Genomic DNA, 27,426 nt, shown 5'->3' with positions numbered 1-27,426 from the left:
AATTACGGAATAGACTACAGCCAAATAAAAAAAAATAATGTTTTTAAATCGTGAAAATGGTCTGAAATCTATTACAAGGCCATCTAAAAAAGCCAAAAACAACACTACATAAATCAAAATAGCATAAAAACTCGATGCGTCGTCGACTTTGGAAAGCAACCGGTTTCGTGATGAATGTGTGAGTTCTGACCACGTTTTGCATCAATTGCTGCAATGAAAGCGCTCTGCCCCCCGTTGGTGAATCTGCCATACAATGAAACCACTGGAAGCGGCTCCCGTTCTGGTGGAGGAGGCTTATTAGATAGCGGAAGATAATTTTTTTATTGTGTTGTACCTTTTGGCTACAGTCAATCGCAGAATGCCAAAATAAACCTATCTTTAAGACGCAAAAAAAAAATTATCAGGGGAACCTTACCATCCTGTAACGGAAATCAGTGTTTCCTATTATTTTAAAGAAAATTTACGCGCAAAAACTTTTTTTCTATGTCAACACGGCACAAAATTGGAATCCAAAAACTGCAAAAATTGACCGATCAATTTTGTTTAGTGTCCAAGTTATTTTCACGATGATAAAGAAAAATTTTTTCATGGAAATTTTCTCAGGCAGCACACGAAAACACTGATTTTCTGGGATTTTTATTATATCTTTTCCCAATTTTTTTGTTTAGAAACATTCAATTCACGCCAGGATTTTTTTTTTCGGTTACCTTCCTCTTAAGGACATTGTTGATAGAAGCCAGACATGACCGCTATCATGGCTGATTTTACAAATAATTTCAAGATGGCGTCGGATATCGATTTCCGGCCTCTTAAGCTTGCTTCAGATAGAATTGGAACAAAAACAATTGCCTGTATTTCAGTTATTTATTTTTGAATTCAAGATCTTTTTTTATACAAATGTAGCGTTTTCTTCATACTTTTAAGAAAAAATACGGATAAAATTATTCGTCACGGTTTCGAAGGAATTCTCGAATTTTTCATGTAACACGGCTCATTAGGCGGCGCACACCTTCTTCGTCCATCGTTTTAGCTATCTTATTCCACCAGGTCTTCATCTGATTGATGTCTTTGACAACCTTTCCCTTTGCCTTGAGTCGCCTCTTCATGATTGCCCAGTATTTCTCAATAGGGCGGAACTGGGGGCAGTTGGGTGGGTTAAGGTTTTTCGGAACAAACTGGACCCCTTTCTCTGCATACCATTCTTGAACGACTTTGCTGTAATGACAGCTTGCCAAATCTGGCCAAAACATTATGGGATGGTCGTGGGATCGAATGAACGGCAAAATTCGTTTTTGGAGACACTTTTTTGGTACAGTTCCGACGTCATTGTCTTATTTGGAACGAAAACTTTCGTTTTTTTTGCCACAGCTGCAAATGCCCTGCCAAATCATAAATTTTCGTGCAAATTTGTTGGCAAAAACAAATTTAAATTTGGCTGGAACATCCCTCCGGGCCGTTGCCAAGTAAAATTTTTGACCTGGGATTTGCCCGAAGTCAGCCTTGACATAGGTTTCATCATCCATCAGAAGACACCCGTCGAACTTGGTCAGCACCTGGTCGTATAGCTTCCGCGCACGGATTTTGGCCACACTATTCTGTTTTATGGTCCGATTTTGCTGTTTGCTAGCTCGATACGACTTGATTCCTTCCCGGAGTCGAGTTCTCCTCACGGTACTATGGGCAGCACCGAAATTTCTGGCCAAATCACGGTCCGACAGATTGGGATTCCTCTTAATCGTCTTCAAAATCTTACCACGCAGTTTCCGGTCGACAGTTCCACTCCGACGATTGGCTTGAGGCTTCCGAATCGTCGTCAATATTTCCTTATACCGTTTGATAACGCGCCATACGGTATTTCTGGGCAATTTCAGCTGTTTAGCTAGCCTAGATGCAGACCACAATGGATTTTCCAAATAACTGTGCACAATTTTTTCCCTTCTTTCGGCTTCCATGTTGATTGTTTACAAAGTACAGTCGATTTGCGGAATGTCAAAAATACATACGTGAAGCTGACAAAATTCCCGACACGTGGGTGCCAAGAACTTCCAAATCCGTCCACCAGGAGCACCACAATATGAGCAAAAGTTTGTTCCAATTCTAAATGAAGCAAGCTTTAGATGTCACCCGGATTCCAAAAATACCCACATTTATCGGTATTTGACGGTGTTTCCCACTTTTCCTGATTCAAAGCCGCTATCTTAGATTTCAAGATGGCATCGTATTTCCCATTTTTTCTTGGATCGGAAGCCGCCATCTTGGCTTGCAAAATAACGTCGGACATCGGGCATCCAGCCTCTAGACGTCATCCCGATTCCATAAATACCTATATTTATGGGTATTCGACAGATTTCCCTCTTTTTCTTAAACTGGAAACCGCCATCTTGGATTTCAAAATTGCGTCGCATATCAATTTTCGATCTCTAGACGTCATCCCGGTTTAAAAAATACTCTAATCTACAATTTTGATAGAAGCCAAAGAAATGGCCGCTATCATGACTAATTTTATAATGAATTTTAAGATGCCGTCGGATACCGATTTCCGGCCTCCAGATGTCACCCCGATTTCAAAAATAACCCACATTTATCGGTATTTGACAGATTTCCCTCTTTTTCTTAAACTGGAAACCGCCATCTTGCATTTCAAAATTGCTCCGCATATCAATTTTTCGATCTCTAGACGTCATCCCGATTTCAAAAATACCAATATTGATGGGCTGGCAACAGCCAGCGCCGGTGGTGTAGTGGTTAGCGTGACTGCTTTCTAAAACCCCAATGGGTCTGGGTTCAATCCCAGCCGAGGTCGGTGGGATTTTTCTGAGGCATAAAAATCTCTGATCACGTCTTCCTTCGGAAGGGAAGTAAAGCCGTTGATCCCGGCCCATGTGTGTTGATGAATGGGTGCGATATCGTACGCAGGTGTGGAAGCTGCCTTCCTGCACATTCGATTGCCGTCAATGGATGGCAATGGATGTCCGTCGGTGATTGGCACTAGAGTGCGGATCAGAGACCGACGTTAAATAAAGGAATGGAGAATGAAGAATGATGGGCCGGCATCAGTATTTCCCAGTTTTTCTGAAATTTGAAGCCGCTATCTTGGATTTCAGAATGGCTTCGGATATCGACATCATCCCGATTTCAAAAATACCCATATTGATGGGTATTTGATAGTATTTCCCACTTTACCTTAAACTAGAAGCTGCTATCTTGGATTTAAAAATGGCATCGCGTATCATTTTTTGGTTGAGTGTTCACTCGGCTGTCGACAGAAGCAGGCCACTCACGATGTGTGTCACGCGATCGTCTGTTTACTCGGCAGTAACCATTGTGTAGTCCTCCTCATTGTTCTTCATCGGCAGTTCTTTTGGTCGATGCGTCGTCGACTTTGCAAAGCAACCGTTTCGTGATGAGTGTGTGAGTGCTGACAACGTTTTGCGTTCATTGCTGCAATGAAAGCGCTCTGCCCCCCGTTGGCGATACTGCCATACAATGAAACCACTGGATGCTAATTGGATAGCGGAAGATAAAATGTTTATTGTGTTGTACCTTTTGACTATAGTTTTAAGATGTATTGTATAGTGAACAAGAATCATCCTCTCTGTAAAGTTAATTTGGTTGAGCCTTATCAAATAAATTAATAATAAAAAAAACATCAATTTTTGATCTCTATGCGTCACCCCGATTTCAAAAATACTCATATTGATGGGCCGGCATCAGTATTTCCCACTTTTTTTTTTAAATCGGAAGCCACCATCTTGGATTTCAAAATGGCGTCGGTCATCGATTTCCGGCCTCTAGACGTCATTACGATCCCAAAAATACCCATATTGCCGGATATTTGACTGTATTTTCCACTTTTTTAACTGGAAGCCACTATCTTGGATTTTAAAATGGCGTCGCATATACATTTTCGATCTTTAGATGTCACCCCGATTCCGAAAATACCCATAATGATGGATAAACAAACCACCCGACAATGATAAATTTGACATCCACGTGCACAGATCTCTATGCACATGCACTTAAATGAACCGAGTGAACAAGCAACAACAGTCAGGAAAACTGCGTGAATTCGGATCGAACAGCTTCGCTTCAATGCGAAAGTAAGTTCATTTGACAATGAAAGACGAAATGAACACGAGTCAATCCAAAACAAACAGCATGAAAACTGATCGAAAGTGGTTCTGTTGATGTTGAAGGGGATCTGCTCGAAGAGAAGACAGAATGACTTTCAATTGAAAGTGATGGTTGATAGCTTCGTCTTCGTTTGACGATTTTGGATTGAAAGTGACTTTGTTGGGCCCTGGAAGCGCGCGAAGGATCGTCAGGCAGACGGTTCTCCGAAACGCGGCTCAAGACCGCTGCCGTGAGAGCTTGGTTTTATAGGGCCAATATGAAAGCAGTCAGAAGTAATGTGTCAGCATCTACTGATTGAAGGTTCTTCAACTTGGTGGGAAATTCAAATTAATTTTTAACGAGCCTTTGGAACTGCATGCGTTCGACACGTAACTATGATGATCAACACATTTAACAGGTGGAGATCCTGTATACAAGCTATGCTCAAAAAATAAATTAAAATTCGATAACTGAATCCCCCTATTTATTGGAAACCAAACGTTTGATTTGAGAAAAGTCAACGAAATAATACACCGAAAATAGTTTACATGTAGCTTCCATTAGAAACGCAAATGATTTTCATCCATAAACAAAATTAATATAATTCATCTGAATTTCACATAACATTTATGCGATCACGTTAATATTATATGATTTTTTGATTACTGTATTTTAAATAAATAGGGTAGAGAACTACTTCGGTCTAATCGCCCATTTTTGGCCTATCCAGCAGAAAACTTCAAATAAATGCATAATTTGAGAGTGAACAAGTCAATTATGAGTTTGGTACGATACTTTAGTTAGTAAGCTACCGAACGAAGTCAATGAGAACGCGTGATATGAAGGTTTGCACCCATTATTCCGAAAAACAAAAGAAGCGCTCCGATCGAATCAATTTTTATCTTCCTCCGATAGGCCGAAGTAAATTCCTTGGCGTTTCAATGCGTTAGGCCGAGTTTAGAATCCGTAGGCCGAGTTTGGCGTCAAGAAGCAGTGTTAGAATTTTGACAATATCTCAACGATTGGTTTCTCTTTATCAAATCTTACGGTACGTATGGAAAGGTAAATAAATTTGGAAGCCATAATAGGCCGGAAATGGGGTAGTTATCCCTATCAGGAAAACTGCACAAGAAGTTCACTAAACAGTTCAACGTAGCCTACGTCAACCATGCGGTTGAGCCTTGTACATCACTCCACCATTTTTTTTAAAGGAAAGTAGACAGTCCTTAAATTTACAACAAAAAAGCTTTTAGTGCTGAAATTTCCCAAAGTTGTGATTTTCGAGATACTCGTAGGTTAAAATTCACTAATCGCATAATTTGAGTAATTTTCACCCTTTTGAGATGTTATTCGTGAGTGTTCAATATTGGAAATATGTTTAACGAAAAGCCCAATTCATTCCCTTCTACTTTGCGGTTTTCGTTAAAAATATTTTCAAGATTGGACAATCACGAATAACATCTCAAAAGGGTGAAAATTGCTCAAATTATGCGATAAGTGAATTGAAACCAGTCTTCAAGGTACAGCATGGCACTGATGTGCAAGCAGGCTTTTGCACTTACCTGAACATTCACTCTATGTTCACGCATGCACTCAGGAAAATGATCTTGCACCCGAGCATGAGTGCAATGTTTGCGTTCGAGCATCGCTTGCTTCAGCGTTTCAAAAACATCGTTCGTACACAAGCGCAGCAACCCACCGTTAGTTTTTGGACTCATCCTTGCTTTCCGTTGTTATTGTGTATTGTGAGACTGGAAAACGCGATACATTTTCAGCGTGGTAAAAAACTACGGAACAAACGGCTGTTATTGTGAAGCTATCATGTTCTATCAGCTATCAGCTGCCATAAGTAAATTTCAGCAAATCCCATAAATAACTTTCCTACTGGTTGTATGATGCTGTGTTTCACAATTATATGAATTTGATTATTTGGTTCTATAAATAATTTAATAAATAGTTTTCTACTAAAAGAAGTGGACGAACTTTGACGTTTAGTGTAGAGGACGTTTCAAATATGTCGTGCACAATATTTTCAAGTTGTTAACCGCCCTCTTATTTCACGCATCTTTCCATACTTATCATGTAAGGCCCCTCCTTACTTTTTGTTCCCTTTGCATATCGTTTTACTTCATCAGTATTGAGAAATGATGAAGCATTCGGTTTGGATACGATTATTTTTGTTTTCATAGCAAGGAACCGATTTTCATAGAAATGACCCTTCGAAGAGTTAGCGCACCTTCTAAAGGCACACCCGTTTGTCAGTCAAAATCGGACTCCTTAGTAACAAAATCAAAAAATGACGATATTGACCATGCATCAGTACCCTAGTCTCAACCACTTCACCAACTTCACTGATGTGCATTACATAAGCATTCTCTCATACAACAACGTTTATGTCCGCACATAGTTTGCTTCAGCGTTTAAAAAACATCGTTCGTATTCAAGTTCAGCAAACAGGCGTTGGCGTTGGAAAGAATAAAGGGTGATACGATCAAAATTTGGTCAAGGGAAAACGCGTGTAAATCGGTGAAATCGTTTATTTAAAAAACCAAATTAAATTTCTTTTTCAAGTTTAATTAGTATAAAATTCAGGAAAAATATTCAGTTAGGCTTCCGCTTTTCCAAATCCGAATTGCCGGGCCTTACGCTTGACCCCTGCCATCAGATTTTGTACAGCCACCTTGTCCACCTTCTTCGCCGCAGAAAGCCAGTTTGCCTTGAACTGCTGCTCGGCCTTAGCAGTTTTTTTGGTCTTCTTTAGGTTCCGCTTGACAATAGCCCAGTATTTCTCAATTGGGCGGAGCTCTGGCGTGTTGGGAGGGTTCTTGTCCTTGGGAACCACCTGCACGTTGTTGGCGGCGTACCACTCCATGGCCTTTTTACCGTAATGGCAAGATGCCAAATCCGGCCAAAACAGTACGGAACAACCGTGTTTCTTCAGGAAAGGCAGCAGACGTTTATTCACACACTCTTTCACGTAAATTTCTTGGTTGACAGTCCCGGAAGCTATGAAAATGCTGCTTTTCAAGCCACAGGTACAGATGGCTTGCCAAACCAGATATTTCTTTGCGAACTTTGACAGTTTCATGTGCTTGAAAACATCTGCTACATTTCCCCTTCCTTTTGCCGTATAAAACTCCTGTCCCGGAAGCTGCTTGTAGTCGGCTTTGACGTAGGTTTCGTCGTCCATTACCACGCAGTCAAACTTCGTCAGCATCGTCGTGTACAGCCTCCGGGATCGCGCTTTGGCCGTCGTATTTTGTTTATCATCGCGATTTGGAGTCACTACCTTCTTGTAAGTCGATAGTCCGGCTCGTTTTTTGGCTCGATGCACGGTTGTAGACGATACACCCAGCTTATTTGCGGCATCTCGGAGAGAGAAGTTAGGGTTTCGCTTGAAACTACCGGCAACTCTCTTTGTCGTCTCAGCGCCTTCCGGTTTTCGATTTCCCCCCGATCCAGACTTCCTGGCTGTCGACAAACGTTCCCCAAACACTTTAATTACATTTGTAACGGTTGATTTGGCAACTTTTAGCGATTTTGCCAACTTTGCGTGCGAGTAGCTCGGATTTTCGCGATGCGCGAGCAAAATTTTGATACGCTGCTCTTCTTGCTTGGACGGCATTTTGACAACTGAAGAGTGAATTCCAAAATCAAAATAAGAGCAACATTCTACACACACACACCTTCAAAATGAGGGGTGTTCAGGTTTTTTAAATGCAAAATTGAAAGAAATACGTCAAGTTGATATTGACCAAATTTTGACCGTATCACCCTTTAAATGATGTTAAAAAGAATTATAAAACGGAACAATTCAAGCTCGAACCATGAACTTTGAGTGTATCAGACTGAAATGTTCACCTCTCGTCTGTCATTACTCTGAAAGATGTGTAGGCTAAAGGCGTATAAGAAGCGTTCATCGATTTCGTCTGCCCTTTCTGTTGCAACATAGCAAGCCTCAATGTTCACACTTGCGTGCAGGTACGAAGTATCACGTTCGATGTGCAGAGTACACCTGAGTTTTAGAAGGTAACACGCGCGTTCAATGAACGTGCACTGAAGAAATTGAAACTCAAGCTCCACGCCGCACAGAGGAGTAACTGGAACAAAAACCTGGCCAAAATAAGAAAACAAGATTTTCTTGATTTTTCATGCTTCTATATTTTTTTTTATATATTTCAATTATATGCAGCATAAAGTGGCAACGGAATAAAAACGTTACATTTTGTTTACAAATTTTGAGACGTGTTCAAAAACTGAAGAAATTCGAAGCTTCTTGTTTTCCAAAAAGTAACCATGTAATAATTACGCCTACCAGATATAAACAATTTGAACAAGAGGTAAGTGTTGTAATAAAATGGGTACTTTGGGATATTTTCTAACAAGTTATGAGATAAAAACCTTTAAATTTAAATAATGTCTTATTTTTTCAACAATATGAAAAAAATGTATTTTATATGCTTTTTTGTGCTGTTTCAGACTTGGAAAAGTTGTAGAATCTTGCGCGATCAGATCATATAATCTATGGACGAATGAAAGTTCACGTTATTATGAACACATTGGCATTAGAATCTCGTCCGGAGTCGTCCGGATTGGCGATTGCGAGCCATTTGAAAATGGCATGTTTTGCATCATTTCGTGGCAAAATTTTATCCCTTTATAAGGTCATACTTCTACAAAACTTCCGTAGCACAACGGTTTTCTGCAGATACCTATGACAAACTAACCGAGTAATACTTCTGTCCTTCTTTAATCTATTACATCAATTGTGGTACTAGATTAAAATTACACTTCAGTAAACTACTCCCGGTTTGATACCCATGGCCAGCATCATTTTACAAATGTTGCTAAGTTTTTAAATCTAGTACCTCAATTGATGTACTAGGTTAAAGGAGTGTAACGTTAGAAAAACCATGTTTATTTTTTATAATTTAAGGTTAGAGTAAGGTTTCTTTGCCTTGTAATTCAATGTTTATCACAGACCGTTTACCCCATAAAGTATTTCACTTTTCATGTAGAAACTGTAAATTTTGAAAATTAGCGAGTGCCATTTGGTTGTAATACTCTCTCATACACACACACACACATTTACCCATTCGATTTTACATACAAATAGGTTCGTTCAAGCTAAACTAGCAGAGCGTCATAGAGATTTTCATGTCCGGTTGTATTGGTGCGATATGTGAGAGTATGTTAGTGAATATCCGAGGAAAATACATAACAAATCGATGTCAAACTCATTTTGACCGATCTACTTTCATACATTTTTTAGGTTAGCCAGTGGAAAATAATAAACAACTTTACACGGCGTTGCTCCCGCTAGTGTGCGTGCGTTAAACGTCACTAATCTCTATAGCTGGCGATAACGAATGAAAATAAAGCAGAATCTGTGCACGGTAACCGCAAACTACTTAATATTCAATACAAAGATTCTAACTAATCGAACGTAAGAAATCGCAAGTTATGTTATTAAAACTTTCGTTATTTTTTATAATTTTTTTATTTCAGGGCAATGATTTTTGGCTAATTTCTTCACTTTTTTGTTTGTTAAATAATCCTTATATTAAGCAGAAGAATAAAAAATCCTACTTTCAAAACCCATTGCTTATTTTATTAGTATGGATGATGAAAGGCCAGATATGCACTGCTAAGTAGATGGTTTTAAAAATTTAAAGTTAACAGAAGTCTAAAAACCTATTATTATTAAATATTTTAATATATATTAGCAGAAAATTGCTCAAAACCAGTGAATATAATTTTGGCCAGGTTTTTGTTCCAGTTACTCCTCTGTGCGCCGTCTATGTTTCGTGAAGACTGATTGAAACCTACGAGTATCTCGAAAACCACAACTTTGGGCAATTTCAGCACCAAAAGCTTTTTTGTTGTAAATTTAATGTGTTTTAATAATAACACAATTTCAAAGATATTCGATAACTGTAAGTAGTATTTTGAAAAATAGTACTTTTTTCAATAATCCATAACCTTTTTTGTTTATGAATTGCCCAGCAAATACACATTGTCAGTAGTTATCACTTAATCTAAACTACAATATAAATATAAAAAATTATCAATATCATTTTTGCATAATCCCTTTTCAAGTGTTAGTCGTGTACAGCACTAGGGAACCAAATATGTAAAATGGCATGTTGGACAATAACAAACAACTGTGTAAAATAACACGTAATTCTAAAAACATTGATCCCAAACGATTGGCGAGTCTGTGTGGAACTACTCAAGTTTTATCAAGGTTTTAAACATTGTATAAGGTCAAATCATGGAACAAGGCTGTGATAAAACCAAAATTGCTATTTGGAAAATTGGTTTTCCCAGATGTGGAAATACCCCAGCAAAGCTGGAGATCAAATTGAAATCAAAATTTGCTGTTATGGTTTAAATTATTTTGAATACTCCACAGCAAAAATGAAAGCAACATTTTACACTTTACACTACACATCAAACGGAAAACTTATCTTGCTAATCAATTTGATTACTGACTTTGCATTCGTAATGTTTAACTGAATACGGGCGTGGCGTAAATGGTTAGTATCCATGCTTCTCACGCTGAAAGAGTTGAGCTCAAATCTCACCCCGGGCATGTCATGAGTGACCTAAAGTGTGTTAAACAAAACTAATAAACAGTAATAATTACATTCAAAGTGTTTTTATGTTTTTTACGCGAAGTTTTTAAGTGTTTTACGCGAAGTTGGCGATTTTCAGAGTTGGTTGGAAATGCTAACATGAAGCTTTAGTGTGATAATTTATTAGCTAGAGAATGATTTTTAGAAGAGGGTAGGTGGATAGTTCCGTTAGAGTACGGCAGTATGAAAATTAAATAGAAGTTGAAAATGAGCAAAGGGCCATTAATGCGACAGTTTTTAAAGTTAGACGCTCATCTTTTGCCTAACCCGTACGATGTACGCGGAGACTTGAAGTATGTCTCCAAGTCTACAGGCAAAAAAAAAAGATGTGCGTCTAACTTTAAAAACTGTCGCATTAATGGCCCTTCGCTCATTTTCAACTTCTATTCAATTTTCATACTGCCGTACTCTAACGGAACTATCCACCTACCCTCTTCTAAAAATCATTCTCTAGCTAATAAATTATCACACTAAAGCTTCATATTAGCATTTCCAACCAACTCTGAGTAATAATTAGTTCAACGCCAAATCGTATTCGGAGCTGGCAGCACCCTCTCAGATTTCAATGAAGCATTCTGGATGTGTGGACCTGACTTAATAAGCCACTTTGCATATACTTAGTTTTTCCAAAATTTATCTAGACTATCCTTTGAGAAGGCAGGGCTAGCAAACCGGGAAATATCTGGGAATTTGAAAAGTAACCGGGAAAACCCCGGGAATTCGGCGAGAGAACCGGGAAAATAAATTAACCTATGGTATGGTATGGGAACAAAATTTTACACCAGAATTTCAGTATAAACCATTAAAACAGAGTGATCTTTATCAAATGAATGTCTTGCTCTATTTGCTGCATAATTTTCGTCAATTTCCCGTCTTATTGTTTTTGGAATTTAATCACTCAGCAATGCAAGTTGATTTTCGTCGTCTCAATTTCAGATGTAAAGTGCATGGTCATTAAAAGAAAATATTGAAGATGCTGGACTTTGGAGACAAATATTTGTAAAAACCGAAACTGAATTATTCCTTTCCGGGGGTTTAATTTTTCGTTGTTTAAAAAAAAATCTCATAACATGCATTCCAAAATAAGCTTGGAATTCTGCTCTGAATTATCTTGAAATTGTTCTGAATTAAACCAGAATACACTCCGCGTAATAATTACTTTGAATTCCCTAATAAAAATAACCATTAACGAGAGCTTAGCGACGTGCTCGGGGTATCCTCTAAACCTTTTGTGGGATAGTTTACCCATTCGGGTTACAGTTCGTTTATGGTATTTGTTTATTAGGGGCTGTTCATAAACTACGTAGAAGTTTTTTTTGGGATTCTTGACCCCCGCCCCCTCCCCCCTGCGTAGACAATTTTCCATACAAAAAAATAAAATTTGTATGGGCCGTGAATAATTGTCAAACCCGGGGGGGCCTTAACAGTCTACGTAGCTTATGAGCAGCCCCTTAGGGTTCTTTTTGGAATTTCCTTGCACCCCTTCTAAGAATTTAATTGCAATCCTTCTTAGAATTCCCTTGAGCCTATCCGGAAACTTTGATTCCTTTGAAAATCTTTTCAAAAATTTCTTTTAATGCTATTCAAAACAGCAGAAATCTTTTGAAATTGTATTTAGAAACCCCTTGGAATATTTTATAGAATTTCTTTCTAATTATCAGCAAATTTTTTGCAATCAATTTTGTTGGAGTTCTGTGATGAATCTTTCGCACTAGGGTTGAAATTATAACCAGCACAATCTAAGAACTCTGTTTCTTGTTGAATGCTGATCACAATTCTCTTGGAATTCTTCTTAAAATTAATCTTTAATTTTCTTCTCGATACCCATACAAATCTCTTCAGAATCACGTAGGAATTTTCGGCAATGCTTTGTTTTTGATAACTACTTTTTCAATCTTCTAAAATTACCTAACAATTTAATTTAGAACTTGTATTCTTCTCCACAGAAATCCTTCCAAATTCATCTAACAATTACTAGGGTTTTCATGTCAGAATAATTCTGCAAATCTGCTCAAAACTTTTCCTTCGATGACTGTGTGGGAATCTTTCTCAATATTTGTTTGAAATCAACACTTTGAATTCTTTTAAAATTTTCTGAAAACTCCAGGGTTTGTCCGCTAGATTCTATAGATTGTTATGTAACTTGTTATAACCCTTAAAATGCTTCCAAGTCTCAGAGTGCGACAATTATGACTCCACGACTCATAAGTATGATATTTGTTTAATTTTTCATATCTGTGATCTTGAATTTTTTTCAATATCTCACATTTTAATTATCTTTACTCCAAATCTTGCATCACGAAGATTGTTATTAATCACAAATTTTGAAAGAAAAAGTTCTAGTTTCAGACACTACTCAAATTTTAAATCCCCAGAATCTTGGGAACCTTCTTAAATCACATTTTGTTTTATTCGTTCAGTAAATTACTTTTGAGCACGTTCCTAAAATTGCGTTCAATTTCGTTTTTTGTTGAATATTAATTACCGGGAATTTTTTAAGGTTTAAACCGGGAAAACCGGGAATTTCAAAATGAAAATTCAGTGGCCCTCCTGAGAAGGGCCAAACGTTTTTTTTTACGATATTTTTCAAAAAGAAAATGAAAAATGACAACTCCTACAAAAATGTGTTGTATGGATGACTTTTAGGAAATTACTTAAAAAAAAATACTTCCATTAGAGACCTACATTGAAAAAAACCGATTTTTAAAATTTGAGGTCGATTAAAAAAAAATGCCATTTGGATGAAACTTTGTCTCAAGAAAGGTAATTATGTTTACTACCGACCATCCATACATCGCGAGATGGGCACTTTTAAGGAAAAAAAAAGTTTCTCTAGCAAAAACTATTTCATGTCTGAACTGATTTTTTTTTAAATTTGCCATTTTCACACTAAACCAGTGAAGCTCAAAATCATCTCAGCACAATCCAATGAAGCACAATTCGCGATTCAATTTTGTCTACGGCAGTGTAGGTCTCAAATGAAATTTTTTTTCAGTATTTTTTTTCGAAAACTTGAAAAATTTTCTAAAAGTTATCCATCCAACACATTTTTGTAGGAGTTGTCATTTTTCCATAATATTTTTTTTTTTAAATCGGCAGAAAAAGTTTGGCCCTTCTCAAATGTTAGTCTAGATAAATTTTGGAAAAACTGAAGTGCTTATTTAGTCAAAGTCTACACATTCAGAAAATTTCATTGAAATCTGAGAGGGTGTTGCCAGCTTCGATTCGATTTGGCGCGAAATGCGTCTAAAAGCAAAACTTCAAGTTAAGCTGCTTTCATTTAAAAAGTTTTAACTGCATAATGAAAGCACCATATGATATCAGACTTATGTCGCGACAATTGAAATCAAAATGAGTTTTCATTATGATAGGAACTGCAAACTTTAAGATCGAATCGAATCGATCATTTTGTTAACCAACTTTGCTGGGGTAACCCTAAGGACATTTATTTCAATGATGACTCAAGATAAACTAAATGAGTGGAAACTAATTTGAGACTTAATTGGATACTGATTATGAATATTGAGTACGAAATATTGAAAAATTAATTTGTATAACTTTCATTAACAAATTAAGTATAAGAAGCAGAAGAAATTTAAACCAAAATGTATTATCGCAAGTACCTATTTTTATTTCATGTGTGCTAGAATTAGAAAAATTTATATCAAATCATAGGCTGCCCCGCAACACAAAATACAGGGTGGCAAGTGAACCAGGAAAACCAGGTAAACCAGAAAAAAGTCGGGAATTTATTTTCATCAGGAAAAACCGGGAAAAAACAGGAATTTCATAAGTCCACCAGGAAAATAATCTTGTTTGTATAATTTAAATAGGTTTTAAATTTTATGTATGTCAAAGTTTCTTTTTATAATCAGGTCAAAACTAACCATTTTGTTCAAGCTAAATCTTTCACACAACTAAACATTGATGAACAAAATTTACCCTGAGAATTTAGTAAATATATTTTGTATTTATTTTTAATTTAATTTTTTTTCTCGAATCAATTGCATGTATGATTTGTGCTTAATTGATAGCAGACTTAAGCAGTGCCGACGCCTAACTACTTTGAAGTATCTGTTCAACATTTTCAATAAAAATGTTCTATTTCTAGAAACTTCAGATAAGGCCTTCGAACTTCATGCAAGTTCTACAAAATTCGGGAAAGTCTTACAAGTTTCAGGAAAATCCTGTGAACTACTGTGATGACCTACGATGGTCAGGAAATCTCTCCGAACCTTCAGAGAAGTTCTATAAATTTCAGAGAAGTCTTACGAACTTCAGGGAAGTTTTTTAATCCTCGGGGAATAACTACGAATTTTACAGAATTTTCTACAGATTTAATGTAACTTCTACGACATTTAGGCATTGCTTAAAACTTAAGAATAATCCTATGACACTTATGGATCCGAGCTTCAGAGAAGTCTTCAATACTCTTGGGAAGCCCTCTGAACTTAACATAGTTATCCGAGCTCAAAAAAGTTCCGTAGAACTTCCGAGAAGTCGATTGAACTACAGGCAGTCCTACGAAATTCATGGGAGCTCCCAAACTTCAGGGAATTTCCAAGAAATTAAGACCCACAAACTTTTGGAAAACCCTTCGATATTTAAAGCCTTATGAACTTCAGGGAAGCTCTTTTAAATTTAGGGTCCTAATATATTCAGGGAAGTCCTCAGATCTTCGAGAAAGTTCTTCGAACTTGAAGGAAGTCTAACGAACTTCTGAGAATTTCTACGAGCTTCATGATACTTCTACGATATTTAAGAAATTTCTATGAAGTTCAAAAAACTCCGAACTTCAGGGAAGTCCTAAGATCTTAAAAAACGTCCTTCGAACTTCGGGGAAGTTCCATGAAATTCAGGCAATACAAACTTCAATGAACCCCCTCAGGAAAGACTTTAACGCTTCAGGGAAGTTCTACGAAGTTTAGGGAGTTTCTATGAACTTCAGCAGTCAGTCTTTTTAATAATGAGGCTCGGTAGCTCAGTGGTTACCGTTTCTGCTTACTGAGCAGAAGGTCGGGAGTTCAATCCCAGGCCCGTCCCCTTCCTTGCAATTTTTCACTTTGCCTTATTCTATACCCACTAGATTTTAATGAAAACAAATTCTTCTTTAACACCGATCGCATCACTTACCACAGTGTGGGTCCTGATCTAAAAATAGAAATTGGATGAGTGCGCGCGCGTGTGTGTGTGTGTGTGTTTGTCTATTATAATCGCTCTACCAAAAACGATCCCTGCGTGTGCGTGCAACCTTTCCCCCCACATCCAACATCCCAGTGATTTCTCGTGGAAGCGCAGAGGAATTCTCGGTTTCCTTCACAGCGAGTACCACGTCAACACATTCCTTCCCATTCCCTAGTTGACCTGCATTCGGACACGGCCGGCGCTGGTATTGCTAAATATTAGATCTCCAGTTCTTACACATTGAGGATGAATGTTAGTCCCAAACATCATCTGTTGGTTCTCTGTGTAATTGCAGCTGATCTGGTAATAACAGAGCAGCAACCGTGGGCGGTCAATCTGATTTTTTTTTCAGCAGTTAGTCTTTTTAATAATAAGAGTTATTAAACCAGCGTTGTTTATGAAATATTTTAATCATATGATTTTGATATCATGTTGTAATCAAAATTCCGCTAAATAAAATCCTTAAACGTTGACAATTTGCGGAAAATTTAAACAAACTGGAAATCCGTAAAATTGTTAGAAGCAAAGGTTTTTTTTTAAGAGTCCTCATTCATATCACACTTCGCAATTTCACCTTGAGATAAAGTTAAAAAAAATCGCAGTTTCAAAAACGGAAATCTCAAGATTTATGGGCTTATAGATCTCTGAATTTCAGACATTAGATATGGCTCCGCGCTAGTCCGTCGTATCTCAGCTTTTCTTCGTCATACACCCCTAAAATCGCTCATTTTACAGGTTATCGCAAATGTTTCAGTGTCGATCGTAATTAATCTTGTAAGCAAAGATGTTTTTTTTGCAAAAACATGAGTGAAAACGCTTTGCTATTATAGTTTTAGCACATAGAACGGAAATAGGCCCCATGATACGACGAAGTAGCGCGGCTCCCTACTAGCTTCTTTTCAGCAAACAATCAGATAAAGATTTCACGGGCATTCACAAGAACCTTAATTCCTATTTTGATTTGTGAAATTCCGCATTGCGCGAAGAATGATGGTACAAGGATTCACTCTATTATGTTTTATTAAAAATTGTTTATTTTTAAATAGGGGAAAAGTTCTCTTCAGCAATACCTTAACCTATTATCGTCAGGGGGGTAAACAACGTCCTTGAGAGCTCAATTTTGGCATGTGGATACATTGTGTTTCAGAGCAACTATTGGCCAAATTTGAGTGCTCTAGGACTTTGTTTACCCCCTTGACGATAATAGGTTAAGGTATTGCCGAAGCCAACTTTTCCCCTACATGGTTTTTATAACCAGGAAATTTTTAAATCATTGACCAGGAAAACCAGGAAAAAACCAGGAATTTCAAAATGGAAATTCACTTGCCACCCTTAAAATAGACCAGAGGTTCCAAGGGTGGTTAAAACGGCCCTGATTAGACTGTTTCTCATGACTAAATATCTTAATATTAGCCATTTACACAAGCATTTTCCTAAGTCTGTCCAAAATACATACATCATTGACCCAACAGAGCAATCAAATTACTCGGATTAACTCCAATGTCATTAAGTATGTATATACAACATCCTCACTCCAGATTGAACCACAGCTGCTCGATTCCTGAAACGATTCAATGCCTCCCCGTGCTCGAAACATAACCAATTAATACATGTGTTCATAATTAATTGTCACCCATGTACATGCCAAACTGCCTGCCGTGTGCTGTATCCGCATCGACAAATCCCAGAACCAACGAACGATGAGAATCACAAACCAACGACTACGACGACGACGACGACGCACCCAATCGACCAGAAAATTAACATTGGAATAACATCAACGACGGTAGGCATCTGGTCTCGGCCTGCACGATTGGATGCATCCCCAAGTTTTGCTTACACACCAACACACACACACTGGGTCTAATTGATACAAACATATAAACTGGCAGTAGTGTCACTACCGACTGGTACACTGCACAGAACAGAGCTGGGTGCAAAATCAATAATCCCAAAACGAAATGAATAAACGAACATCGTTGTCGTCGCCGTCGTCGTCGTCGCCGTCATCGTTCGCAGGGGGCGGTGATGGTAAATTGAATTTCAAAACAGACCACTAGTGTGTATATTTACTCGTAAAACCAATAACCTCGATGGAGCTATTAGGTCAATGAGCGTGTAGTATGTGGTTTGTCAATTGCGACTGCTACTGCCAGGAAAATTGGTTCCAAACTGGATACAGTATTCCACTTGTTGTGTCTGGTGTAGTCCGAATGGGATTCCTTCCCGCGTTCTCGATTATGCTTCCATGCAAATCAATTCTTAGAATTAGATGAAAAACCATCACCCAACAACCGCATATGATCGGTTTGCTGTTGTTTGCTTTTTTTCACACCCATCCAATTGAGTCGGAGCGTGTGTCTCAACCGGAAAATTTAAAGTGGTTTTTCCTGGCACAGTTCGGTTTCAAGCAGCAAACGTTCCCATGATGAGAGCCGCCCATAGATGATGGATCATATAGCTTATCTTCTCCACGCGTCACGCCCGCCCGCCGCCGTAATGGATCTTTGAAAATGTGTTCTATTTTTAGGCAAGCGAGTCACTAATGTACGTGTTTTTTGCTTCAGCAGCGGAAAGATGCGCGCAATAACGAAGTGTAACTGCACTGAAACTAAAATGTCATTTTTTTTTCTCTTTTCCATTTTTCCCACAGGATCCATAATGTTCCACGTTCGCCGACGACCTGCCGATTCGCAGCCGAGGAGGCGGAAGAAAAAGCCCCTCGGCGTGTCGAATGGCGGCGGGAATCTGGGCGGCGATCGGGAAGGTCCGCAGCTGATCGAAATCACCCACAGTGGCGACGGGGGTCGGCGGGTCAAACTGGGCTCGGAACCGATCGAGGTCGGTTCGGCAAACACCAATGCCCTCCAGCTGTTTGGCCCCTCGATCCAGGCACGGCACTGTCTGATTTCGCTGCACGACGGCGTGTGCACGGTGACGCCACTGCACGCCGACGGGACCACCTTCGTCAACGGGCATCACATCCAGCAACCGACGATATTACATGTGAGTACCTACTTCTTTTTTTACGACGACGTGATTGATTGATTCTGACATGCCGGTGGGTATCGTTTTTTTTTTTTTTTTTCGGGTGAAGGGCAACCCTTGGGGATTGTATTCAATTTCGAGATTGAATTGGGCCGGATGCAGCGAAACGCGTTGCCCTTGGCATTCTCTTTATTCAGATAGATTCACCGATGTGCAGTTTAGTTTTGGGTTGATTAACTGGAACTTTGCGTGTGCCCTCAATTTAGTGTTCTTTGAGTACTATCACTGTTGTGCATTGGGAACTCTCTAAGGCTACATCATGGTTTGTATGCAAATAGCTAGATATACTAGTCATGGCTATCCGTTCCTATTATGGTGTGTTTCAATTGTGGCCTATGGAATTCGCATATGCCATAATTGAAGTGTTTGTGACAATCATAACGAAATAATTGACGTCATAACCCTTTTGAAAACTTTCCATGATCGTGAATTCCAGAATAACCAGCTCGAGTCACCTGTTGTCATTAAAGAAAAGGTTGTTTGGCTGTCATGGCGGATTTGCCTTGTACAGGGTGGCCCACGAATCGGGAAAACCGGGAAAAATCCGGGAATTCGACCTTACCATAGGAACAATTTTTTACACCAGAATTTCAGGATAAACCATTAAAACAGGGTGATTCATTATCCAAATGAATGTCTTACTTTATTTGCTACATAATTTTCTTCTGTTTCCCGTCTTATTGTTTTTAGAATTTAATCACTCAGATATATTTCAAATCGATTTTTGTCGTTTCAATTTCAGATGTAAAGTGCATGAGCATTAGACTGATGCAAAATGTGACTTTTTCGCTCCACAGTGCTTAAATGGTTTCAAATCGGGTCCTGATTAGCCTCTCAAAGTTACAACTCAATTCGTTAGAAACAGACTTCGCACAAGCCATTTGAAGTTTACATGTAAATTACTATGGGAAATCTCAACTTTTTATTCATTGCCTTCTAGTATTTTTCCATATTGAGCTGCGAAACAGTTCGATATACATTCTTATAGAAAATTTTCTCAGCTACAACTTTGCTGAAGATCGTTTCTATGTAAAACGAGACAGGAAAAAGTTATTAATTATTTAAGAGATTGGTAAACTTATGACATGATCAAGCAGCAGCTCTGTAGGCATCACTGTATTTTGCAGTGTGACATAGTAGCCATGATTTGTGTGTCCTATTCAACGCCCTAGAAACACCAATGTTGCCTGCTGAGCAGTTGATTGAGCATGATCATAAGACATCAGCGCATTGAACCACTGATAACTTTCGATCCTTGCATTTAATCAAAAAGTGGTTTTCAGCTGGAAAAATTTCCTACAAGTACAGTTGAAAACTTTTGAAGCAGACCGATATGGTGAATTATTAGATAGACATGAACAAAAATCTTGGTTTTACCATAGTAATTCCCATACAAACTTCAAATGGTTTGTGCCATCTCAGTTTCTGACCAAATGGGTTCAAATTTTGAGAGGTTAGTCAGGATCCGATTTGGAATCGTTTAAGTATTGTGGAGCGAAAATTTCAAATTTTGCATCACTCTAATGAGCATTCAAAGAAAATATTGAAACAAATATTTGTAAAAACCTAAACCGAACTATTCTTTTCCAGGGTTTTAATTTTTCGGTATTCAAAATTTTCATGATATGAATCCATAATAACTTGGAATTCTGCTCTGGATTATCATGGATTTCTACTGAAATTAACCAGAAAACACTAACCGTTGAATTATTTTTGGAATTTCCTTGAAACCCCTTCTACGAATTTGATTGGAATCCTTCTTTGATTCCTGTGAAATTCTTTTCAAAATTTTCTCTTAACTCTATTCATAACAGCAGAAATCTTTCGAAATTTTATTTAGATCCCCTTAAAGTATTTCAAATACTTTATTTCTAATTATCAGCAATAAATTTTGTTAGAGCTCTGTGATGAATCAATCGCACTAGGGTTGATATTATCCCCAGAACAGTCTTAGAACACTTTTTCTTGTTGAATTCTCTTCACAATTCTCTTGTAATTCTTCTTAGAATTCAGCTGTCATTTTCCTCACGATCCTCATACAAATCTACTCAGAATCACGTAGGAATTTTCTTAAAGTTTTATTTTTTTCACAACTCTTTTTGAAATCTTCTAAAATTACCTAAGAATTTAATTTAAAACTCGCATTCTTCTGCACAGAAAACCCTCCAAATTCATCTAACAATTTCTAAGGACTTCATGTCAGAATAATTCTGGAATTCTGCTCGAAAATGATGTGGGAATCCTCCTCAATATATGTTTGAAATCAACACTTAAATTTTTCTAAAAATTCCAGGGTTTGTTCGGAAGAGTCTATAGATTGTTCTGTAATTTGTTACAACCCTTAAAATGCTTCCAAGTCGCAGAACCTTGAAAATTATGACTCCACTACCCATAAGTATGATTTTTTTTTAATCGGCAGGATTGTTACGACAACGCGGATTTAGCGATTTTCGCGGACTTCGCAATTTTCGTGGACTTCACGGACTTCGCGATTTTCGCGGATTTGGTGCGGATTTGCTTATCAGATTTGTTATGGCGTGGATTTGTCCAATAAAATTTGAATTTTCTATTATATTTTTTATTTATAAGTCTCCATTTGATTAACATACTAATAGACCAACAATTAGTTAAACATAAATCATATTCAAAGAATGAGTAAACTACCATTAGCCTGTTTATTTTCATTGCCAGGGTAATTTATTCTCAGGGCCAGGGCGGTTAAATAGTTCCACCACTTCAAAAGCGACAAAGCAGCTTGCTTTTTAAGCTCTGACTGATGTTGAGTTGGTAACTTAGTACATCAAGTTGATCTTACTGCTACCGGATATCAAAGAGCAGGTTCTTTTTGTGATAGGATCGGCAGAAGGGACGGAAAATTTGCTGAAGTTTCTTGAGACGAATGAGTTTATTCTTTTCGACATATATGATAGGATTGATTCATTTTTGGTCACTATGATGTCAAGAGTTTACAGTCCAGGAAAAATAACAGAAGCTATCAGGAACAAAAACTAAAAGAAGACTATTTTCTTTAGGATTCAGAAGTTATTGTTTTCAAATTCATACTTGATGCTGCTGAACATCAATTCAAATCATCTCAATTCAATAAGAATGTTAAAGAACACACGAAATCTTTTGTGTCGTATTTGTTTGCCCAAGATGTTCCCAATGAATTTGTTCGATTTGTCAGTAGCTTCAAGGTTCGTATGATCATTAATAAGGACCATCAAGGAAATCGACCGTTTAGTCAAAAATAATTGATTTCAAATTAGACAAATCTAAGATACACTAAGAGATGAACTAGCCCCAGGCTAAAAATCTCTATAATAAAGACTAAAAAAAAAAAAAAAAAATCTAAGATACACGAATAACTCGTACTTGCAAGTGTGAAATTGGCAGGTCAAACGTTTGATTCAGATTGTGATTTGGAAATTCTGGATCCTCTATTTCGAGATGGAAGTTTCTCAGAACTCAGCACATTGTTTAACATTGTAACATGCGTATCGCATTCCAATGCAGAAGTAGAAAGGAAGTTTTCACTATCCAGATGATGCCAGAGAACCGAACTAGGCTTAGTGAACAGCATTTCAATAACCGTAAAAATATTTTGAGTGACATGCATTTTTTTTTTTTTTTTTTTTTTTTTTTGATAATGATGTAACCAAATTTGTTGTTTCGAAGGACTTAATTTTGAATGCCAAGTTCGCGAGGACGAGGTAACGGCGCCGGTGGTGTAGTGGTAAGCGTGATTACCTCTCACCCCAGCAGGCCTGAGTTCAATACCAGTCGGCGCCGCCGGGATGTTCTGAGGCATAACATCTCTGATCACGCCTTCCTTCGGATGGGAAGTAAAGCCGTTGGTCCCCGGTTCATGAGTTGATGGGTCAATAGGTAGGGTCCAGGTGTGGGAGCTGCCTTCCTGGCACGTCGGTAGCATTGGTGCTCAGCACGGAAAACAAGATCGACGGAAAAAACAAACCAAAGGAAAAAAAAAAAAAAAAAAAAGTTCGCGAGGAAATCTTACGAAACTAAGCAGGAACAAAAGAAAGAAGGTGAATTAATGGAAGCTCAGAAAAAGAAAGGAAGTTAGTCAGACACCACATTAAAATACAAGAAAAAGGGATCAGAAGGAAAAGAAATACAAAAGAAGATATTTTTAATTTGATGGAAAAAGAAATCAGAACATTGACATCCAATAATCCAGAAACATCATTCCTAAAAGTTCTTTTGAAGCAAAAGATAACAGGAGGAAAAATCAGAAAAGGAAAAATTGGCTACAATGAATGCTAATGAAGATTATTAGTGTTTTGATGCATACATTCAATAAAATAAGTGCTTGTTATATCATTGACAGAAACTTAACGTTCTCCTTTACTTTATTTGTTGTCCTCCTGCAATCCTATATCTTAGGTTATTTATTGTTTTCGTCTGAACCTGGGCGCAAGTCAAATTTCGGTCGACTTACGCGATTTTGATATAAAGTCCGCGCGGATTTGGCGCGGATTTAATTTCAAATTTCAACCCTGAATCTATGATCTTGATTTTTTTTTTAAACACATTAAAACTTGAACTGGGAAAACCGGGAATTTCAAAATGAAAATTCACTGGCCACCCTACTTGTAAAATTAGCAATGATAGCGGACATTTGTGGCTTCTATCAGTCGAGTCCTTAATGGATTTCCTCCGAGGCAAAAATGCTTCGCAGCGCGATGAACAGGAAAAGGTCAAGTGTGGTCGTCGTCCGGATTTCTGACATGCTTTTTCGGTTGTTGTAAAATGTAACCCTTTTTTATAATGAATTGATTTACTGTCGTGCGCTAAATGAACCATTCGCAATTCGCACTAAGTGAAACCGAGACCCAACGAAGGCTATCGTTGCTGATGACTATGCAGCAAAATGCCAGAGATACCTTTAAACGGACATAAAGGAAAGACTTTTCCAATCGATTTCCACTTCACAGAGAGAAGACAAGGTAAAGGTCAGGATCGGGATGACTCTATCATCCGTAAGTGTAGGGACATCGGGTGGGATGTGGTTCTGCTCGAATGAACAAGGCACCAGCCGGATCCTATTTATAGTCTGCAGTAATTGTATTATTGCTGACTGCTCCCGTCGTTTAGCAGCGCATATCGAAAAGATTGGTCAAAATGGGATAAATTTAGATCGTCCCTGTCGGTGTCGGTGTCGGTCGGTCGGTCAAGTGAGGCAATGGTAAAAAAAACGAAACCTGTACAGCTTCAGAGAATGCAGCTGGAAAATTGAAAGAGACGATAAACAGAGAGATATTGTCATCGTCGTCATCGCTCGGTTGTTGTCGTCACCAATTTTCCATCAGACCTTTAGTCTGACCTGGAAAGGCCACAAGCGAACGAGAGTGGTCGCAGGAAGCTTTCTGATGACGTAATTCAGAGTTGAAGGATTGCACAGTCGAGGTGCATTTATCTCGACATGCTGTTTCCTAGTGCGAAGCTTATAAACTTGTAGATTTAATCACGACCAGGATCTAACTTCTTGTAAGTGATTAAATATAATTGAAATAACAACTGAATGCCCTATCGCTATTAACTAAGTAGTGGAGTAGACGTCGACTGTAACTATCATGTCAAGGACTGTAATTCGTGATTCAATAAGTTTAAAAAGTTCATTAATGGTTGCTTTACAGTACTTTTATTGAAACTTCAAAGTTACAGCATTAGATGGTTACATTTCTCCAGTTTGAACGAAATCTCGAACCTTCCTCTTGATGGAGCCAATCAGCGCCCGCACAGTGGAAACGGGCACGGAATCAGCGCATTTCTTCCATTTTGCCCGCATTTGCTGGATGTCATTGAATGCCCCGCCGCTTCGTCGAAGTCGCTGCTTTGAAATTGCCGAGTATTTTTCGATCGGTCGAACTTCCGGGCAATTCGGAGGATTCATTAGCTCTTGGCGCCCAAATAGATATTGTCGGCAGCATACCACTCCAGAACCACCTTGGAGTAGTGGCAGCTGGCCAAATCGGGCCAAAACATGACTTTGCCCCCTATGCTTGCGGATGAAAGGCAATACACGCTCTTTCAGGCATTCTTCGAAGTAAACTTGGGATGTCATCGTCGAGGATGTGACGAATGGTTTCGCTTCCAGGCCACAACTGCAAATCGCTTGCCATATCATGGCCTTCTTCGCGAACTTGTCGGCAAACACGAACTTGAATCTTCCCGGCACATCCCCACGTCCAGTCGCGATGTAAAACTTTTGAACGGGAAGCTGCTTAAAATCGAGTTTGACGTATGTTCCGTCATCGATCAAAGTGCAGCCCTTGTGTTTCGTCAAACGGTCGTACAAGAGCCTTGCACGCTTTTTGGCCACGGAATTCAGCTTCATGTGCCGGTTCGAATGTTTACTGGCTTTGTACGACTTGTATCCTTCCCTGGCAAGGATGTTCCGCACCGTTTTAAAATTGGCGTTGTACCTTCTGGCCACATCTCGGATCGAAAGACCGAGGTTGGCTTTAACGCACCTCAACACCTTGCTGCGCAGCTGACGATCCCTGGTTCCAGTTTTTTCGTAAGTCCGCTGATTCCTTTCCACACTCATGGTTTCTTTGTAGGTTTTGAGCACTCGACAAACTGTTGTTTTCGGCATCTTCAGCACTTTAGCCAGCTTGGAACCGGACCACTCCGGATTTTCCAGGTGTTTGTGCACAGTATTTTTTCTTCTTTCGAGTTCCATTTGATGTTATTTCTGAACGCGATCGACTACTTTGATCAAACTTGCACCAATTGTTCTCTATAGAAGTGTAAACAAACCACTGTCAAAGCTTTTCGATTCCCACCACTAGAGGCGTGCTAGCGGCGCGCGAGAGGCGTACTAATTTACTTTCAGTCATGCTTGATTCGTGATTTTAAAGTTATAATGGACTGTAGACTTTGATTTAACGATCATATTTCCACCATTACAGCCAAATCATTGTTTTTTACTCGGTTTCATTCGTCGTAATACTTCTCAACTAACCGTGTACGCATTAAAGCCGCTTTTTTGCTCTTTAGTGCGTAGCATTCTAGAATATGACGCTCCGGTTTGGGCACTTTATCACACGTCGCAGGTGATCCGCATTCAAAAACTGTTCATACGTTTTGCACTTCGGAACCTACCGTGGAATGATTCCGTTATTCTTCCTGATTACCAACAACGGTGCAGATTGATCAATCTAGAGTTGCTATCGGTGAGACGGTTGAGACTGCAACAATTAGTGGCAGTCGACATCCTGCAGAACAACACCAACTGAACAGAGCTTCTACAGGAAGTTTTGCTCAGCGCACTCTGTCCTTATCGTCATTCCCAGTTACAGGACTAGTTATGGGTTTAATAATCCGCTGAGTTCCTGCCTTACAGCTTTTAATGCTGTTTGTGGCGACTTAGATTTTAATATTACTAGGCTCTGTTTTAAAAATAGGTTAAGAGTAAATATGATAGATTAAGATTAGTCTGTGCGTAATCGTCGTAATCGCAATCGTAATCGTCGTAATCGAATTAAATAAACAAATTATTTCTAAAGAGATTCCCAGAATCAGAGATGCCAGATTTTTTTTTTTGAGGTCTGCGAAAAATGTCTGTGAATTTCAGAAATGTCTGTAATTGGGCTGCATAAAATTAGCACATTTTTTTCGTGTGATGGGGGCGGGGGTGTGGTCATGAAATCAATGCAAAATTTGAAATGTCTGAAAAGTCATGTTCGAGCAAAAGTCACCTACTTTTATCGAATTGAACCTAATTGGAGTTGGGAATGCATCCATTTACACCGTATACGTTAAAAGCAATTAATAAAAAGATAAATTACGATTACACGACAAATGAGGTCGACTCAAAGTTGAGATTAGTTCACTCATATTCTTGAAAACGTAGTTAACTCATAGGCTGAGTTAAACTTTCCGAGCTTTTACAGGAATTTGTTTTCTAATATGAGCAACATCTCGATGTGCATACGAAATTAGTACACGGAAAAAAGTTTTCATGTAGTTTCTATGGGGAATGCACATACTATTTTTCCATTAACAAAACCAATGCTATCTATATGAATTTCACATAATATTCATGTGATAAGATTATTCCTATATGATAAATCACTTAAATTTAATTTAACATATAAGGTTCATGTGATTTTGTGGTTGTTGCATGTTCAAACTCTGGAAGCAGCGATATTTGCCCGGAGATTTGGCAAGAGAATCGATGGCTTAACGTGTCCAAACCCAAAACCAAATGATAGGTGCCATCGATGATGACCTCCACTGGATGCCTGAGATTGGGGAAGTCTGTTGAGGTAGCGATGGAAATAATTAATGACCTTGGAGATATCTGAGAATTCCCAGTCGTGACATATGCGTTTCCGCACTTCCTACAATGTGTGCAATGCGCTATACTATCACCTCAAAATTTCAAGAGCACAGCTGCCACAAAATATACAAC

The 27,426-nt window shown here is 38.4% G+C and overlaps 1 protein-coding gene across 7 annotated transcripts in view; it reads left to right on the top strand.

Moving 5' to 3' along the window:
- The window catches only part of cno (canoe), a 360,255-nt gene that overhangs the window by 237,837 nt on the left and 94,992 nt on the right, over positions 1 to 27,426 (top strand). For all 7 annotated transcript variants that reach the window (XM_065222197.1, XM_065222198.1, XM_065222199.1 and 4 more), the window contains one exon: positions 18,589 to 18,941. In XM_065222197.1, the coding sequence (XP_065078269.1) occupies positions 18,589 to 18,941 (353 nt within the window). The remainder of the gene's footprint in view (positions 1 to 18,588; positions 18,942 to 27,426) is intronic.

Source organism: Ochlerotatus camptorhynchus, unplaced genomic scaffold, assembly GCF_037179485.1.
Source record: "Ochlerotatus camptorhynchus isolate MF236.1 unplaced genomic scaffold, CSIRO-AGI_Acam_v1.1 ptg000159l, whole genome shotgun sequence".
NCBI lineage: Eukaryota > Metazoa > Arthropoda > Insecta > Diptera > Culicidae > Ochlerotatus > Ochlerotatus camptorhynchus.
The sequence above is the reverse complement of the archived record's forward strand: the minus strand, read 5'-3'. Positions and strand labels throughout refer to the sequence as shown.